Source organism: Fistularia commersonii, chromosome 2, assembly GCF_037954325.1.
Source record: "Fistularia commersonii isolate RoL2024-O1a breed Wild chromosome 2, RoL_Fcom_v1.0, whole genome shotgun sequence".
NCBI lineage: Eukaryota > Metazoa > Chordata > Actinopteri > Syngnathiformes > Fistulariidae > Fistularia > Fistularia commersonii.
In genome coordinates, this window is record NC_141285.1 from 16,175,304 (window position 1) to 16,194,453 (window position 19,150).

The 19,150-nt window shown below is 39.8% G+C and overlaps 1 protein-coding gene across 4 annotated transcripts in view; it reads left to right on the top strand.

Moving 5' to 3' along the window:
- mark1 (MAP/microtubule affinity-regulating kinase 1) overlaps positions 1 to 19,150 on the top strand; it is a 32,319-nt gene that overhangs the window by 11,406 nt on the left and 1,763 nt on the right. Inside the window, exons 3-18 of one of the 4 annotated variants that reach the window (XM_086170489.1) lie at positions 68 to 121; positions 9,165 to 9,213; positions 10,053 to 10,118; positions 10,342 to 10,412; positions 11,142 to 11,198; positions 11,313 to 11,549; positions 12,445 to 12,564; positions 13,273 to 13,372; positions 13,464 to 13,576; positions 13,664 to 13,859; positions 15,249 to 15,430; positions 15,946 to 16,037; positions 16,141 to 16,281; positions 16,743 to 16,994; positions 18,417 to 18,443; positions 19,029 to 19,073. In XM_086170489.1, coding sequence (XP_086026615.1) covers positions 68 to 121; positions 9,165 to 9,213; positions 10,053 to 10,118; positions 10,342 to 10,412; positions 11,142 to 11,198; positions 11,313 to 11,549; positions 12,445 to 12,564; positions 13,273 to 13,372; positions 13,464 to 13,576; positions 13,664 to 13,859; positions 15,249 to 15,430; positions 15,946 to 16,037; positions 16,141 to 16,281; positions 16,743 to 16,994; positions 18,417 to 18,443; positions 19,029 to 19,073 — 1,802 coding nt within the window. The remainder of the gene's footprint in view (positions 1 to 67; positions 122 to 9,164; positions 9,214 to 10,052; positions 10,119 to 10,341; positions 10,413 to 11,141; positions 11,199 to 11,312; positions 11,550 to 12,444; positions 12,565 to 13,272; positions 13,373 to 13,463; positions 13,577 to 13,663; positions 13,860 to 15,248; positions 15,431 to 15,945; positions 16,038 to 16,140; positions 16,282 to 16,742; positions 16,995 to 18,416; positions 18,444 to 19,028; positions 19,074 to 19,150) is intronic. The other 3 variants (XM_086170507.1, XM_086170499.1, XM_086170515.1) reach the window with 3 other exon arrangements.

The following is a 19,150-nucleotide window of genomic DNA, read 5'->3' on the forward strand; positions in this document are numbered from 1 at the left end:
GTCTGCATCCAATTCTGTCCCATTCCCTTTCTTCTCCTTTCATTGTCTCCCTGGCTCATCTTTCTAGGTGGCGGTGAAGATTATAGATAAAACCCAACTTAACCCCACCAGTCTACAGAAGGTAAGCCAATTTGCCATTTAATTACTTCATGTTCACACAACTGTCATTACTGCTGCCTGTTTTGTCTTCACATTCTGAGGATTCACCATCCTTGCTCTTTAGTCCTGGAACTCGGGTTTTGCTGTTGACCATAATGTAATCAAATGTAGTCAGGACAGATCGAAAGGCTTATTAAACATCTCGTTCCCCCTGTGCTCTTCACATTTTACTGGTCTGTGGTTAGTTGTTTCTAAAAATATCTTCTTGCATGTTTGTCACTTACCCCTTTCGACCAGTCATAACCAATTACAGCGAAAGGTTTGGGCTGTTTCCTGATTACTGGGTCCAAATCCAGCTTGTTTTCCGCTGATTAAACACACACACACACACACACACACACACACACACACACACACACACACAATCCCAATGGTAGACCATGTGGAAGGATGGTTGCTGCTACAATGTGTGCCAACATCACCTACTGTCAGCTTTATATCTGAAAATAATGCATCAGTCTTAAAGGATGCCTCTACATGGTTGTGACATTATCACATAAGGCTAGTCTTGTATTTGTAGTACTTTATCCTCAAATTTGCAAGCAGCTGGTGTTGTGTGTCACCATAATAATGGGTTTTTACAACAACCAATCCTACTTCAAACAGGTTGAAGTAGGTTCGTTGTTGTAAAACCCCATTGGCAACCTAGAACTTGCTTGCTTACATTAAATATTTTTCATGAATGAGTTGTGTGCTAGAAGGCAATATTTAACTGAGTTTGCCCACATCTACTCACAGTCCCAGTAGAGATTGCCAAACATTAAGATTCAAAATTTTCAGCTGGGCATTAATAGATATAACGGTTTGGCCAGAGACATGATGATTTAAGTTTGTCTGGATTACCATCTGGTTTCCATAGACATGATTTCCTGTTGATGCCTCAGGAGAATTATGGTACATTGTTACAAATGTTCCATAGAGGCCAGTCTTAATTGCCATCTTTCAACAAAAATTCATGAACTGTGACCTTACATAATCATTATTATAATCACTCTGCGAATTGCATCCCTTAATTTTGAATGACTTGTAAAAATACAAAAAATATGTCTTGTTTGCAAGGCAGTGATCTGTGGAGAAGTAAACAATAAATGTAATATAGTAAATGTATTTGATGATTTCAGTGTAAAATGAAAATCACAAAATGGATCCACAGATACATTCAAAACATTCATATATCTCTTAATAGTCAAAGGAATCACATTTAAAAGATTCGTGCCACCTCACGTTTTGTCTATGATGCTCTTTGACTTTAACCTGTTAAAATCTGATGAGGTGAAATAAAGAAGACCCTGCTTTTGCTTGCCAAGAATATTATTTTTAAACTATTATGGTTCAAATTTAACACTGGCCGCTTGGCTGCGAAGGAGAGCACCCCCTGGTCATCACACAAAGGGGTCATTGGATTTTCTTCTGCTAATGATGTTGATGTCTCATTTGCTTTTTTAGTGGACTTGGTCTAGAAATAGAATGTATGTTAATCCACAAATGCATCATTTTATTCAGGTGAAGGTGCAACCAAATTTTCTCTTTGACTGAAATCCAACATGCACATTTGTAGTGCAAGAACATGTTCTATCAGTGAATTTCGAGCATGATTCTGTACTGGGATTGTTCAACATTAACAAAGCACAGGTGTAATTGACTCGGATCTTAATGGGATCCAACTATAATTCTTCAGCTAATCAGAGAGTGAATGAGAATTTACAGCACTCAGTTCCATACACATCTAATCTGATTGCGGCTAGTTTCATTGCGTGAGCTCTTTTGTTAAACGCTACATTATGAGGTTCCTAATCTGGGCACACGTTAATGAACAGTTAGGGGGTGTAGGGTGTGTGTGGGCATGTGTTTGTGTGTGTGTGTGTGCATGCAGCTATAAGGTTCTGAATAGAAACTGAACAACCAGTCTCAGTCCTGATTAGGTTGTAAGCGGTTACATACCTGGCGGGTCGAGCTATCGGCTGCAAGTGATGGACGTAGCTGGGCAGACATGTGAGACTGCAGACCAATCAGGTTGCCCTGATTAATTATTCAGTGGGGCTTTCAGATGTCAGCTGCAGTAGATCTGAGAGGGTCAATATGTAGAAGTCCTCTGGCATTTTATTGAGGGTGAGCTATTATTATCTTGGTCCTTGCGTGTGTTATTTGTTACAGCTGAATTGTGAGATGACTATGTATGTAGTGGCTTATATCAGCATCTTGTAGTTCTAAAGATTGCTATACGGGGTTACAGAAGGGGCCAGCTGTATAGGGCCACCTATATAAATTTCCAGTCATTTAATCCTTCATCAGTTTTCACATAAAATTCTCAATTCTTTGGATTTCTTTGTCAGCTTGCTATCTCTGATCCTATTGGTGCATACTGTTGCAGGACTTGCAATACAGAGAAATTCAGCCTAAAGTCAATGTATTTGTGAAAAAAAAACAAACAATGGATGAATTCAAGATCCTCCTTGGGTATGAGAAGGAAATGGAGGTTATACTTGGGGGCTTTTAAAAGAATATTGGGGATAATTTTTTAACAAATACCAAGCTTCCTTGCAGAGTGAAGCCTCCAACGACCACCACCATCTTAACGCTCCCTGGCCACAAACTGCCCTCGACCTCGGTGATGTCAGCAAGTCTCCCTGGCATCACCGCTCCCAGTATTTTATCTTTGGTTAGTTGTTTTTGTTGGGGCATTTTTCTTGTTTAGAGGTCTAGACTGAAATCACAAATCTCCTTGAGGGTGTCTGGGCTGCTCAGCATTCCCTGTTCCTATTATGACTCCAGCCCTGGGAGAGCAGCAGGAAAATTTCAAGCCAAGATTCCTGTTTAAAGGTGGGGGAAATAAATAAATAATATTTTAAGTATTCCATCAAACATCAATTAAGTTGTCATCTGTATAGTTTCTCAACACTGGTCATCAATACGTACATTGATTTTACTCCTCTGAGCATTTTAAGGATAAACGTGGCCTTGTGTATTGCTGAGCTGACTCTTTCAAGAGGCAGATACAAGCAACTGGTTGCTGAGCTATTGATTTGGTGACTCAGGTATCTTTACATGAATGAAGAGCAGAGGTTGCAGGATTCTTTATTGCTTCTGAGAAGTCTATTATGACTTTGTCTTTTCCCGTTGTTCTGCTCTGTTCTTTTCTGTTCTGAGATTAACATAAATGCTCAGGACAAACTGGGAATATATACTCCATACAGAGTTTACGATACACTATATTACTTTATTACTATTACAGCATCACTGTTGCCGATTTTGTCACTTTGTCATCCTTATATCTGCTTTTTAATCAAATATATATTTACATTCTTCTCCTTCTCCTTTTGGCTTTTTCCTTCAGGGGTCACCACAGCGAATCAACCTTCTCCATCTAACCCTATTCTCTGTATTCTCCTCTCTCACACCAACTAACTTCATATCCTCTCTCACTACATCCATAAATCTTCTCTCTGGTCTTTCTCCTGCCTGGCAGCTCCGATTCCAGCATCCGTCTACCAATATATTCACTATCCCTCCTCTGTACGTGACCGAACCATCTCAGTATGCAAGCATATATTTACATCAGTATCTCAAATTTATTTTATCATGCGATACATGATTATGCGCTCAGTGGAACAGATTTCGATTTCAAGATTTGAGTGACACAACATTGATTTTGGAAGGGCATTTCATTGCTGCTCCTATGTCAGCATATTTGAATATATTACAAAACTGGTCAATTTGTTCAAAGGGTGTGTTTTATACTTTCAACTCAGTTACCACAGCAACCGGTGTACCTTTACTACTTATGAGCTAAGATTTACATTTTCTTTTACTTTCAACTGCTTCCTTCAGGGGACGCCACAGCAAATAATCTCCCTCCATCTAACCCTATTCTCTGCAACCTCTTCTATCATTCCGACTTACTTCATTTTCCTCTTTCACTACATCCTTAAATCTCCTCTTCGGTCTGCAGTTAGCCTCCTGACTAGCAGTTCCACTCTCAGCATCCCTCTGCCTATTCACTATCCTTCTTCTGGGCATGTCCAAATCATCCCAGTCTGGCGTCTCTCTCTTTATTCCCGAAACAACTAATATGTGCTTTCCTCTCTTAATGGACTAATTCCTGATCCTATCCATCCTTGTCACACCCAAAGAGAATCTCAACATTTTTAGCTCCGCTACCTCCAGCTCTGCTCACTGTCTTTTCCCGTATACAACTTTCTCTAAACCATACACCATTGCTGGTCTCACCATCATCTAAAATGGAATCACAGGAACATTAGACAGGCAAAAAAATGATACACTCTTTCATGCTGCAGACTCCCACTTAATCATAATTTTGCATGCTTGCATATGTAACTCTTTATATGCTTGAATATGAAAGTTTCTTCAGCAGTCCCAAAAATCCAGTAATTAGATTTATGATATCTGATCAGCGTACAAACAGCTGATCGAAAAGATGCAGAGTTACAGATCCTTTGCTTCATACTGAGGTTGTGTGCTAGCAGAAGTCTAAAAATTTAATGTGCATTAATGCCTAGATCTGCCCATGTACAATCACTCATACATGTGCAATGATGCAAACAAAGCTGGCCTCCTGCTTATCGTCCTGTAGGATTTAGGTGACATCACTGTTGCAAAGAGCCGACATTAATCTTAAAATCTCTGTTATCGCAATCTTTGTTGGATTTATTGTTAACCTTCAATGTTTCCAGTCATATATTTGATGTTAAAGGACTAAGTAAAAGGCTAAATGAATGTAAAGAATGGGTCTGTTTTTGTTTGCTTTTATTTTTTTTTTTTTTTGAGCAATATCATTCTCTGGCCTGGCATGACTTCACAGTGCTTTCACTATAACAGGAAATGAGGTCAACTGAGCTTCCAGTGCACCTCCTAAGATCCCCCAGAGGAAATGCATCACATGTCATCTGTGATCAGGGATGTTGATGTTGTTGTGATTTTTAGGCACTTTATCCCTAAAATAGGCCTCTCAGTTAATCCCCTCTGTCACTGCTTCTAGTCCCACCTCTCTGTCTCTGTTTCTGTCTCTCGCTCTCTCATCTGTAAATATGAATGGTTGCTTATAAGATAATAAAAGATTCGACAAATTAAACATGTCATCCTATCAGTGCTGCATACTCCGCGCACACTAAGCTTTTATTAACGAGTTTTATTCAAATTTTACCTCACTGAGACCGTGTCAGGAAATTAAATTATGCCAATCACTGAAAACATATTTCCTAAACACGAACATCAGCTTGCAATCTTCACATCCCATATTTCAGTGTGATGAGGTGACTGTCTGTCTGTCTGTCCGTCCCTCCCTTGGGCCATCCGTCCATCCATCCATTTTCACAGCATTTAAAGCAACATGTATGCATTTTCTGCCAGTTGGAAAAACCCCACCATGGGGTCGAGCTCTTTTAATGGCTGTTGTTTATGTGTATCTTGCGCCTGCCACTCTGCATTAGCCAATGAAATGATGTCAAGCCTGTGGGTAAAGGGATCTTTGGTCTTGTTCAGAGTTGTGGAATGTTATTGGACAGACTGTCCTGTTGTCTGCCCACATTGGCAAACAAAGCAAGTATTGCAGGTGCTAAGATTTACATTTTTTAATTGACATAATTTTAATCGTTCTCAAGATTGAAGATAGATCCCATTAAAAATTACATTTTTTTTCTTTTTATAGTGCCCTTGCTTCCTGTTTGCATTAATTCAAAGAAAGAAGGACTAGTTGATATTACCTCCTATCAGAAGCTTAAAACATATCAAAATTTCACCCCTATTATGATGAATCAGTCATTATTTATCTTCTATTATTTTACAGAATTGTTTTTCTGTAGTCTCTTTATGTTTGGTGTTGTTTTTAGTAAAACCAAAATGTGTCAAAAAGGACAGTACAGTTTTTCCTAATAGGGACAAGCTGCTCTGGTTGAGGCCTATCTGTTGACTCAGTCTTTATCCTTGAATACCCGGTAATCCTTACAGACTAAAGCACATGACTGGACAAGATGTAGAATGTGTCTTTTGAATATTCGTGAATAAAAGTATTTGGAATTTAATCGACCTAAGCCAGATAATGTTGAAGATTCTTGTGGTGGTTATCATATATTTTCTATGATTTACCATGGCCTGGAGAAAGCCTGCCGGGTGGCTGCAATTCTATAAAATCATCTCCGATTCAATTTGGTAAACAGTATGTTAGGCCTTAAAAAGAAATCAGAAGACTTGATTGGGTTTTGTAACTGCTGAGTTACCACAAATATTCAATATAATTGAATCTTTGAATTTCCTTTGAAAACATGAGTCACACTCGTCTTTGTGTCTCCCATGTTACCAATCTTCCAACATTGCTTTGAAACTTGTATTGTCTCTTTAGTTTATACTTGTATTTTTCTGCATGATGACTCTAAAGAATAACATTCCTTAATAAAACCCATTTCTGCACATGGCCATGTATATACTACTTACCTTTACACTTGAGCATGAGACAATTGCTATCAATTCTAAATGCGTTCAGAAATTCTCTTGAAAAAAATCTTAAAAGTATTACACTTACATATCCTTTGTTTGTGTGAATGTTAGTGACACTGAGGTTCTGACTGTTTGCCAGCTTATTTTTCTTTCTCTCTGTTTTTTTGACTTAGTCAAACAAACCAAACATTCTGTTACACCAAATGATTTTTATGCTCTATTTGGGCTTATGAATAATATGTTCACGTTATCCCAGCGGAGGAATGAGGTCCTGTGGGCTATTTTTCCATCATTGATAATCTCCACATTGAATGAGCAGCTGTGCTCGTGTGACTGAAACACTCCAGACAGTTTCTCTAAGTGTTGCCAGTCTGATATCTGCTGCTTCTGCAAGGGGACTCTGCTGTAATTAAGGCTAGTTTGGGAATCTGGGTGGCCCTAGGTGGCTGGAAGTAGGTCACTGGCACAGACTACTGAGCACATTGGATCTGGTGTTTTTTCATGTGTGTGATACACATTTTGTTCTTGTGGCTCGTCATTTAATTATTTTCTGCCTCGACAAAGGTAAATTTTAGCTCTTAGGAAGTTAGGTCAAATGTCCAGTGCTCGGCCGCCTTGTCCACGATGATCGTAAAACTGATTATGCCATGCTGTGGTCCACCCATTTGCCTGTAGATATTGGCATTGTTGGACCGGATCAAAGATCCTAAAATCGTTATATCCCGTCAACCTTCATGTTGGCAACGTTCCTATTGAGCTGGTATTGACAGGCTGTGTGTTTGTTGTTGTCGTTTTCCACGGCCCTTCTCAGATTTGTTCTCATTTTTTCTTTCAAATGGCTGCACGCATGCTTGCCATGTGAGGGGCTTTAGGGCAATGACGCACACAAGAGGGAGAGAGAGGGAAAGAGGGAAAGAGACACTGTGAAAAGACCAATACCAAGATAAGACACCAACTGTTTAGTCAATGACACGCTCACAAATTTAAAGAATAGCTGCGCTGATGGATGTGTCCTATGTTAAGAGCACATGAAATTTGTCTGTGGTCCCTATGTTTTTACTGCAGGACATCTTCTGGTTATTGTGTCACTGTGTTTCCACTCTAATTATCTCGTTAACGTTGGGGGAGCACGTCGGTTCAACATAGCAGCTGATGATCGTGGAAAATAAAACATGGGCCCTCACCACATTCAAAATATTAAGGCTGCAGGAATGCAAATAACTTCAAATGGGTCGTTCTAAAAGGCCCGGAGTAAATAAATAAATATGTTATGGATTTCTATTTTTAAATGGACATTTGAAACTGCAGTGTTTTACTCTGATATAATGGACTGAAATAAACAGTAATAACTTTACAAATTCATAAAGAAAGGTGCCTCTGTGTGGTGAGCTCCAACAGTAATATTTTTGTGGCAGAAAAATTATATTTTTTTTATCTTTTTTTTTTTTTTACCTTTGAAATGAAGTTACAAGTATTTATGTCCATAAGCATCTTGGAGTTGAACTTACAGGCCCACTGGATTCGTAATGTGTGAGTGGCTACATGCGTCAGTGTGCAAGCGTATGACCTTGTATATGCGCTCAGTTGAAGGAGATGGTTGTTGTCAGAGAGTGAGACGTAGGCAGGCAAGTACAGACAAAAAGAGAAGAGAGTACCTGCATGTTGTGGTTAAGAAGTCCCAAACTCTGTACTGCTTGCTTGGTGAAACAGCTGTGTCTGATGACCTAGAAACCTTGACAATCCTTGTACTTATGTAAGACCTAAAAGACTATTTGAGAAGTCACATGTACGCGCATACTCTCACATGCATACACACAACAGCGGTCCATTTCCCGGTTGAACTTTACATCGTGAAGTTGTGACATCTGAAATCATTATCGGTTTTCTAATTTTTAAAATGGCAGATGAAAGTGTCTCCCATGACCACTTTTGCGTAATCAGAGTAACCAAAGTACAAAATCTACGCTCTGCCTTGGCTAATAGTGGCCAGTAAATCCCCGTTCAGTGAGTCTTTTTATTATTCAACACAGCCTCAGTCGTACTCTGCTCGGAATCAGCAGAGTGTAAAGGCTTCAACAGCACCTCTAAGTGGTGAGACGAACTCACTTGATGAAATAACTATGACAAGACTGAGGAAACACTGTTTAAAGTAGTCATGACTTAACACTGTCACAACAGTCAGTTATTTAGAATATAGACAGGGTTGCACGATTCTCCTTTTAGGGGTCTTACCATTCCAGTAAGTCCTCAGATTACTATATGTACGGCTTGGGTATCATCGTGATTTGCTGATGTTTGTTTTTGTCAAGATGATAAGGTTAGACTGCAGTGCCTCTCAGGCTGTTATACTGCAGGACAGTTTGTTACTGCTGAAAGTATGATGCTGCTGAATCTAATGCAGTAGGTTTGGAGTTGTACCCCTCATTTCTATTGGCCATTTTTTTCGTCACTGCATCAGCTGCGTTACATTTACATTTCTTTGGGTTATTCTGTACTTACATTCATTTATTCTTTGTGGCTTTCCTTGAGAAACTGCTTCTTCTGTCTATCCACAGCTCTTCAGGGAGGTCCGAATAATGAAAATCCTGAATCATCCAAACATAGGTAGGTTAAATGTGGTTATAGTTGTCTATTTCCAATGTTGAACATGAAAATAACAATGAAAGTGTCCACTTTGCAGTATAATTTTCACATTGCTCAATATTTCAGTAAATGATCACAAAGAAAAAAAAATAATGTTTTGAGACTGGGATTATCTGATCATCTTTTCACCAAACATCAAAGTTGTACTTCATAGAAAGATCCTCCCTGGGGAGGGAAGTCGAGACTATATTTCCAGTTGAAAATCTATTCCAAAATTGTTCTCATTCATCGGAATTGGACTACTGAAGGCCAATCAATAACTTTTGAGCACTGGTGTGTTTTCCTGACATAATTATTCAGTGATGTCAAACACATCCTGCATTACAGGATATCCACACCAAGAAGCAGTCATGATAGACACTGAGAATTAGATAACACTGTTGCATTCGTTCCAGGCCAAAGATGAGAAACACCTATCATTTTACCCATAGAACAATCAGGAATCAGAAAACCAGTAGACAATCAGTTTACTGTTGTCTTTCATAAAGCAGTTAATCATAGTCATTAGATTTTATTAAGTAGCTGCAAGAAAGTTGGGAATTTGACTATTCAAGCTCGTAGCAGATACTTTACTGGTCACTAAATTTAAGTGTTAATTTGGTGAAAATCCCATCCTTCTATGAGTCATTCAGTACAATATTTATTTTAATACAACGTTAACAAAAGTGTTCTCGATACTATAGTACTGAGTCTTTATTCAGACTTTAATATAGAGGTGCACCTTTGACCTAAGCAGATGCCATTTTTACTTCATATCTGTTTTTTGCTTTTCTAATTTCCTTTTCCAATATCTTCTCCAGTGAAATTATTTGAGGTGATCGAGACGGAGAAGACACTTTATTTGGTGATGGAGTATGCCAGTGGTGGTGAGTAAACTGTTAAAAGTGTCAGTGCATCATGATGTGAGTTTAAACTGCCTATATGTAGTTTAACCTTTAACTTTTAACGCATTTTTCAACAAATGATAAGAATTCATAATAAATTGAGAGATTATTTTATTTTACAGCACTTCATTCTACATACAAAAAAAAACTGTAGTGCTAATCAAAAACATGGAAGAACAATATATATTTTGTCCATCTACTCCAGGGGAGGTATTTGACTATCTGGTGGCTCACGGCAGAATGAAGGAGAAGGAGGCTCGGGCCAAGTTCAGACAGGTGAGTCATCAGTTTGCACCTCTGTCATCAATCTATGACTGTGTTTAGAGGAAAGACTGCATGCACCAAGATCAAGCTTCGTCACAGACTGCAGAGGAAAGCTGTGCGCTGCACATGGCGCGGTCTCAGAGCAGAGGGGTTGAGAGCTGCTCCTACACTGCAGAAGCTGCCCTGACACCCAGTGGTGCTCAAGGTGCGCTATTGCATCTGCAGCAAGTCTCTCATCCTCACTGTGCATCCGCTTCATCTGAAATGACTCACATGAAGTATTTGTGACTGTGTGGGCAGCGTGTGTGCTTTATAAAGCATCATTCAGAAAGCTACAATTGTTCATTTCTGCACACAAGTGCAGTCCCTGTTGAAGAAAAATGAATTTATAATTTTATTTCTCTGGTAATGTCAGCTTGAAATGTAACTGTCAGTTGCTTTGACCACAGTTTTTCGAATTCAAATACCTATAAGATTGTATTTCACTCAATCAAAGTGAATAATCTAACTAATAAATATATATACCATGCTTCGACGAGTGATATTTTCTGAATCATAAAGTTAGAGGTTACCAAAGTGAAGGTCTTGACCCTCGGGGTTTTTAGGTCATATTCTATTTTAAGTACAATAGTAACTTTACACAATGTAAATGAAAATATAGCTATGTTTAATTGAAAGCCTGCCATACATATTCACAGCTATGTACTCCGTATTGTATCCTGTGTGTGTTTTGTATTCCAGATTGTGTCTGCAGTACAGTATTGTCACCAGAGGAGGATAGTACACAGGGATCTAAAGGTGAGAATCAAAATTATTTCTCTCCACATTAAATTTAACACTTGATTCTGCCCATAACTCACTATGTTTTGTTAGGAATTTCAACTTTCACTTCTATCCGTCTCCACACCTCAGGCGGAGAACCTATTACTAGATGCGGACATGAATATCAAGATAGCTGACTTTGGCTTCAGCAACGAGTTCACTGTAGGCAGTAAGCTGGACACCTTCTGTGGATCCCCACCTTATGCTGCACCAGAACTTTTCCAGGGGAAAAAGTACGATGGACCAGAAGTGGATGTCTGGAGTCTCGGAGTCATCCTTTACACACTGGTCAGCGGATCTCTGCCTTTCGACGGGCAGAACTTAAAGGTATGGGGTTGTTAATTGTTGCCTGGGTCGTCATTGGTTTCTGGTCAACTGGACAGTAAAACCTCCAAAGATCCCTTTTCAGCGTGTTGGCGTAAACTAATCACTCTGTTAGTATGTAATACTTTTGTCAAGTTCACTGATCATATGAGCCACAAGCTTCCAAACCAAACTCTTCTGTTTCTTAGTCTACATACTAGCGTGAAATGTTGGGCTAAATCAACATTGATAATGTTTTCCCACTGCTGGGGATCATCTAGATGACAACCAGTTAAAAGTACGCACATGATGACAACAAAGCAAACCATTTGGCCATGGATACATCCACTGTCTATGCTTTTGAGAACAAATAAATGAAAACAGCCTTGTTTTCGAGGATAAAATCAGGAGGCCAGTAGGTCAGTATTCAACTTATTTGTTACTTTACAGTATAAAAATCTAAATACCATTGAATAAAAACAATGATTACTATACACATTTCCTTAACAATTGAACAGGGTACAATGGCATTTCCGTTCATAAATCAAATGCACATTCAGGTAGATTAAGAGAAATCACTAGGCCTTAATATACAATATAAATATAATTTCCTTAGTGGGACACTTTAAAAATTGTCTCATGATCTTAACCATATAATCTATAATTCACACAATAGAAAATTATGGATTATCTCAAGTGCGAAAATTATCATAATGGTTTCAAGTATTAATAAGAGTATGTATAGATAAACCTTCATATATGCTTGTGTACATTGACAGGCAATATTACAACAATGCATTTAGAGATTAATGTAGAGCTGCATTCTGTTGCTTTATCCATGTATATATAGTCATTTAATTTTCAGTGACATTGACCTGCAGTTGTTACTAACCTACATCTTTGTTTGTTTGGTGTGAAGGAGCTGAGAGAGCGAGTCCTGCGAGGAAAGTACCGTATCCCTTTCTACATGTCCACAGACTGTGAAAACCTGCTGAAGAAATTACTAGTCCTGAACCCTATCAAACGAGGAAGTTTGGAGGTACCGCCATCACTTGCCTGACATATCAGTGATATCACCAAGATAGTTAACTGCTCGCAGATGTAAAAATCCAGACACCAAACACAGTTATATGCCACTCAATCTGTCCTCTCACAGTTGAGTGTGATATCTCACCACAAATAAAAACTCTAACACACACTAGAATTTACTATTGCTAACAAAATTGATGACAGGTTAAAATTAACATATGCTGGGTAACTGCACTTTGATGAGCTAATAGTGAACTACAAACATGCTTTTTATATTCACAACCAGTTTTTATTTCAGATTTAACTGGTCGATGTATACATGCAGTTTTACGATCTGATGATCACGCATATTTTTCATAGTTTGCTCCCCCTTCAACAAATGTCAAATAAATTGAATTTGTTAAATGTCACCATTTATTTCTTGGAATGCTTAAAAGCAGCTGCACAGTCAGGACAGTTAAAAAGCATTTATTGTGTTCAAATGTGATATTTAGTGACTTAAATTCCAATTTTTTCAGTCAAGACTCAGCCCCACCCACCCACAGCTGGAACAGGCATAAATTCAATAGTAAAGATATGACCATTAACAATAAGAACTGCTCATGCCAGTTTTCTCGCCTCAGCAAAGCTGGTGATGTGAAAAGTATCATAAAGACGCATGATTGGAATCAAAGTTGAAATGACCCATCGCTTTCCGATTGTCTTGTTTCCTTGTTAGCAAATCATGAAAGACCATTGGATGAATGTGGGTCACGAGGAGGAGGAGCTGAAGCCTTACACTGAGCCAGAGGCGGACTTCAGTGACTCATCAAGGATAGGTGTGGATGAGTGTGTGTGGATGTCATTCTGCATGTCATGACCAGCACTGAGAATTTGATTTACAGTGAATTGCTTCACGTCCACCAACAGAACTCATGGTGACAATGGGCTTTCCTAAAGATGAGATCACCGAGTCCCTACTTAGCCAGAAGTATGATGATGTCATGGCCACTTATCTGCTGTTGGGCAGAAAAGCTCCGGAGGTCAGTACGTTTGACCTAGATCATTTTGACATCATCTGTCGGCATGTTTCCATGTAATTATATTCTCCCCCCGTCTTTATATTTCAGTTTGAGGGGAGTGAACCTCTGACAAACAGCATCCTGGGTCACAGACAGCGACCGACCAGTGACATCAACAACAGCTCCAGTATTTCTCCTGCCCATCCCAAAGTCACACGCAGCATCTCGGCAAATCAGAAGCAACGCCGCTACAGTGATCATGGTGGGGATGATGATGGTGGTGGTGGTGTCGTAGAGAAGCCAAGTAAAGTAACCCCGTCCTTCCCAGCTCTGAGAGAGCTGCTGGCTGTGTGTTGTGTAGGGGGAAGCTGCTCTTAATTTCTGATAACAGCCCCAATCATTAGATGTGGGTTTCGACTCAGTGGATGAGACCACAAAAAGGCAGTAAAGCTCTACGTACAGGGTTTCTGTTGGTCTTAAAGAAGTCTGTAACATATATATATATAAATATTACATTATCATCAGAATTGTCTTGACCAAAAACCTGGGTTACTTTGTTTGGCTTACCAGAGCCAATCTAAGTCAATGTTGGTTGAAAACATCAGCAGGAGTTTTATCACTTTACATTTTACTTGATTTTCTTTTCAGCGGTTTATAAAAATATAACTTGTAGGTTTTTCTACCTACTGTTTGTTTAGGCTGTCAAACAAAATCTTTTTATATTTCTGTATTATTCATTACTGGGAGGTGGTCTTTCCTGCTGGGCCTTACCTCTAACAGTGCCTGTGGTAGACTGCATGGCAGGGGCCCTTCTTCCCTGAGGCAGACCTAAACCTGACATTGTTTTGACAATTCGAGATCTGCACAAAATACATAGTCAATTGACATTTTTCTGCACTGCTTGTGTTATCATGCTGTCTTTATCACATTTGTTCATTTCCCCATTGTCTTTGAAATTTTACGACGTATACCAAATTCACTGTGGTTTACTTTAGATTCCTTCTTCAGCTGTGCATAGATACTATACTGTCTTAGTTATCTTGGCTACTTAACCCATAATATGACCCAATCATCCAGACCTGACTCCCGACAGAGCTACAGACCTGTACTTGTTTAAAACCTAAAGAAACCCTGAATTTCTCTGGATGAGCATAAAAAGATTATGTTGTTTTTCTGTTTTGGGATCAAGAGGATATCACATCCTCTTTGTGTGCCTTTCCCCTTCTCTGTGTAAAAATGAGTGCATTCAAATCCTGACTTAATTCTCATATCGGAGCATAATTTTTTTTTCGATTTTCAACGCGTTCTAGATATATGCAAAGGAGTGAGTCAGTCTTAGCGTTGTACCGTCTTGACAGCTTCCTCCTATTTCATGTGGGACTGTTGTGTCTGGCACCATCTGCTGGCTGGGCTGTTTTCCTGCAGCTCACTCAGGAACAGCACCTCGAAGCATGTGGAGTGAACACCTTTGCTTTGTTCCCGCTCTTCTTGGCTTCTATAGCAGGACATTATATTGGATAAAATGATTTTTGCACCATGCCACATTTGATGAATTATTGCTTTGAGTGGCTTTGCTGAATGCTACTGTAACCTCTAGAAAATCATTGTGTGTTTAAAAAAATAGACATTCAGACATGTTCAACATTAGATCTCCCTGTTTCCCATTCTATTCTCTTCTGTGTGACTCCCTTAGTGGGTCCATCTGTGCCCCCAGCGGTATCGTACACAAGGCGTGGCCAGGCTTTGAGTGTGGAAAGTGATCATCGGGAGGAGTGGGACGGAGCCCGTCGGCTGGAGCTCAGCACCTCAAAAGGAGACGTTCCAGCTTCACCGCTGGGAGTTCAGGAGAGGAAAAAAACTACAAGCACTGTGGGGGTGAGGAAGTAGAATGCAAATAACATAAACAGAAGGCAGGTCCTAAATGACAGGAACATTGAAAGAATAGCAAGATTTGCATTTTTTAGCTTATTTTATCACCCCAAAAGTGTTTACCTGGCTTTGGAATGCTGGGATACTGTTATGGTTTCCTATCATAAGAGCTTAAAGAAAATCAATATATCCTGGAGAATATTTCTGTGCAGGATTACAATTCCATCTTAAATTGTCACTTAAAAAATGGGGATGTATCTTCAAAATAAAGAACATACATCTGTTAAGTTCATATTATTTTAATCTGACCTGTCAATGATATAACCAGTCCTTAACTACTCAAATCACCAATAGCTGCTGGCCATACACATGTCGAACTCTATTCAAGTCTGCTGCAGAAAGATATTAATGTTTTGGTGCATTGCTTTTACTTTGTGTCTTCAAAGACAAGGTGTGGATCCTGAATCTTTGATTTATATTCAGATTATGATGGAGCTTTATTTTGCTGATTCATTCCACAGACCAATGGATCAATGACTCGCAGGAACACTTATGTGTGCGAACGATCCTCCACTGATCGCTATTCAGCTATTCCTAATGGCAAAGACAGCAGGTGAATAGCAACTCAGTGAAATATTCCCCTGATGTAATTCTGCTCTTTTGATTTCTTGCAAGGTATAAGCATTTACAGTATCTCCTTGGCTCCTTTTTCCCAGTTTAACTGAGGTGTCAGGAAGCACCCCGTCAACTGCAATGAGCTCCACGCGGCCTCGTCACACCAAATCCATGTCATCATCAGGGCATCCTTCGAAGAGCACACTGCCCCCGATCGAAGATAATACAGAGCTTAAAGCCAGGTGAGCTGCCTGACCTTGAAATGATTGCATGGTTAGCAGGAGATCACGAGCGCCATGCTATTCTTAAGCTTGTTTTCAGTTAAGATGATGGACACAATTCCCGGCATCCCAGAAAAAAAATGAAAAGAAGTCGAATTTGGTGCAGAATCTGTTTCTGCTGCCAAAGCAATTTAGGTAAACTTAAATTTTACGAACATTTCCAAAGAATACGTGTAAAGATTTGCTTGCAACGAACAAGAAACTACCTGAACATGCTCAAGCATTTCAAGAAAAGTAGAACAAAGGTGTGCGTCATTTCAATTCCAGGTTGGAGAATTGGAATCTAAAATAGAAAGCAAGACATATTTGTCTCTTATCATTCTGTTGCAGGAAATGATAACTAGAAAAGAGCAGGAATCCTGTATAGATGCGACAGCGATTTACCAATTTGGACTGAATTTTCCTATGACTCTGTGTTTTAGCTCCTCTCCCCGAGGTCCCTCCACCTCCCCATCTGCGCACAGTATTAGCACCCCAGAGAAGAACCGCTTCCCCCGTGGCACCACTAGCCGCAGCACCTTTCACGGCGCCCAGCTTCGAGATCGCCGCAGTGCCACCTACAATGGCCCCCCGGCCTCGCCCACATTGTCCCACGACACGGGGGCTCTCGCTCAGCAGCGAAGGGGCACCTCAACTGGAATTATTAGCAAGATCACCTCCAAGTTTGTCCGCAGGTCAGTGAAGACACGCTGCTTTATATGTGATACACAAGCGTGTCCCTTACAATTCCTTCACTAACAAAGGACATATGATTTTTCTAGCGAGTGAAATTACCTCTAAGTATTGGCACTTAGGAGATTGAAAAGGATGATTTTCTTTTTAATGTATCTAGATGTAGTTTTCAGGAATGAGTTGAAAAAATCAAGTAGCTCAGTTAACTAATCTCGCGTGAAAAATAATCACAAGCCTGACTGAACATTTACTCTTTGCCATCAGATATAGTTTTTAAGGAGTAACTCAGTTAATCGGCTTTTCCTGCTTAATCTGTGTGCGTTGCTGTACACTTAAATATGCAGTGCATATCCACTGCATTTATTTGCCATTGTTATGAAAATGGTATCGAACAGATCTTTTATATGCATAGCAATGCCTACAGCCATAAGGGCTACATCTTGTATGTTAAGGTTGCTAACACATGTAGAAGGAAAATGGTCCATGTCAAAGATTTGTGTCTTTTAAATGCGTTTTTACCATTTGCAAAAAAAAATATAGTGATTGTATTTTGAGCCTCACTTAGTATTGAACCACTGTACCTGGGGCTATGAAAAATGATCAATATGCTAGTATACTGCATAGAATGCACGTTTCATTGCAATTTATCAAATTTCCTGACGCCCATCAGTATTTCTCCACACCTAGTGGATTGAAAAGAGGCTCCGCCCTTTCCTCGGGAGCTCCATTAGAGGAAATTGACATCTATCAGAAAAGGGAAAAACATTCTTGCTGAACCTTATTATATGGAGCTCTTTCAAAACAAAAGTTGCATAAAACAAGCAGTGACTGCCAACTCAGAGCCTCACTTAAAGACACAAAACGGTCTTCGGCATTAAGGTTCAGATATTAAGAGAATGCAGGCATAAGAAAAACAATTTCAATTTAACATCTGAACTTTTCTGATCACCGATGCATTTGTATTTATATGTACAATTTTATTGTACGACGTATCGTTTAGGAATGCAAGTATGAGAAAACCGTTTTGTGTTACTTGCTACGTCATGAGGTCCTTGCCAATGCTCTGCCTGTGTATGAAAGGGGCAAAGCTGTAAGCTGATAAAATCATTCAAATTGACTGTGCATTGAAGGACATCAAAACAAATATGTGAAATTCATCATTTAAGTTGAGCAAAAAAAAAAAAAAACAATTATCCATCATACAAAATTGTGAAATTCAAGCAGCGGTACAGATTGCGCCCTGACATATGCACTCTGATTGTCAACCCTTGTTGCTCATTATACACGCACTCTGGTAGACCTTGCTTTGAACATGAACTGCAAAGCATAGTGGCCTCTCATTCGCATAGTAGCTCCTTGTGTCACCTTCACGCCGGTCCATCTGGTAGTGGCTCACAGCTTTCTCTCCTTCTCTCCCCGCATAGAGCTCTGTCTTTCAGGTCCACCCGGAGGTAGGATAACACAACGCTTGCTGCACCTGCCCCTCCATTTAAAAAAAAAAAAGAGAGAGAAATTCTGGCCCATATCTCCTTAACTCCTCCTGTACTTGCCCCACAGTCTCACATCCTCGCCCTGTTATGCTGTGTATTTGCTTCCCCGTGCACACTTGCCTTTAGAATATACCTCACTGCTCACCAGCTTTTCCTGTACAGGACATCTGCTTCTCAAGTCGCTTCCTCTCCTCTCCTTACTCTCCCCTGTCTCTATTCCTGCTCATGCCAAAGGATCAGGTAAATTGCGCGGCAATTGAAAGATTGAGAATGATTTTGTCACCGCTAACAGATCAGTGGAGATTAAGAAAAGGTAACACAAAAAACACGATGATGCATCTGGCTAGTGTGAAGGAGCTACTCTTAATTTCGCCTCAGAAGGTCACAGTCACCTCATTGTGTGCTGAACCCTGATACCCAGGAGTGTGGATTCTTTCCTGGCATGATGCCTGACAGCCCTCTCTATGTCCAGTGATGATGGTGTTGTTGGGGTGCCATTTTTTCATTAAATCGTGTAAGTAACAGTATATTCTTGGTTTATTTCAGGGTGCCTAGTGAGGGAGAGGCCAGTGCCAGGACAGAAACTCCGAGGTGAGAATTGGATTAAGATCTGTCATAGAGCCTGTAACCAACCTCCGCCTCCCTTACCATCTTTTTCCCTCCTCTCT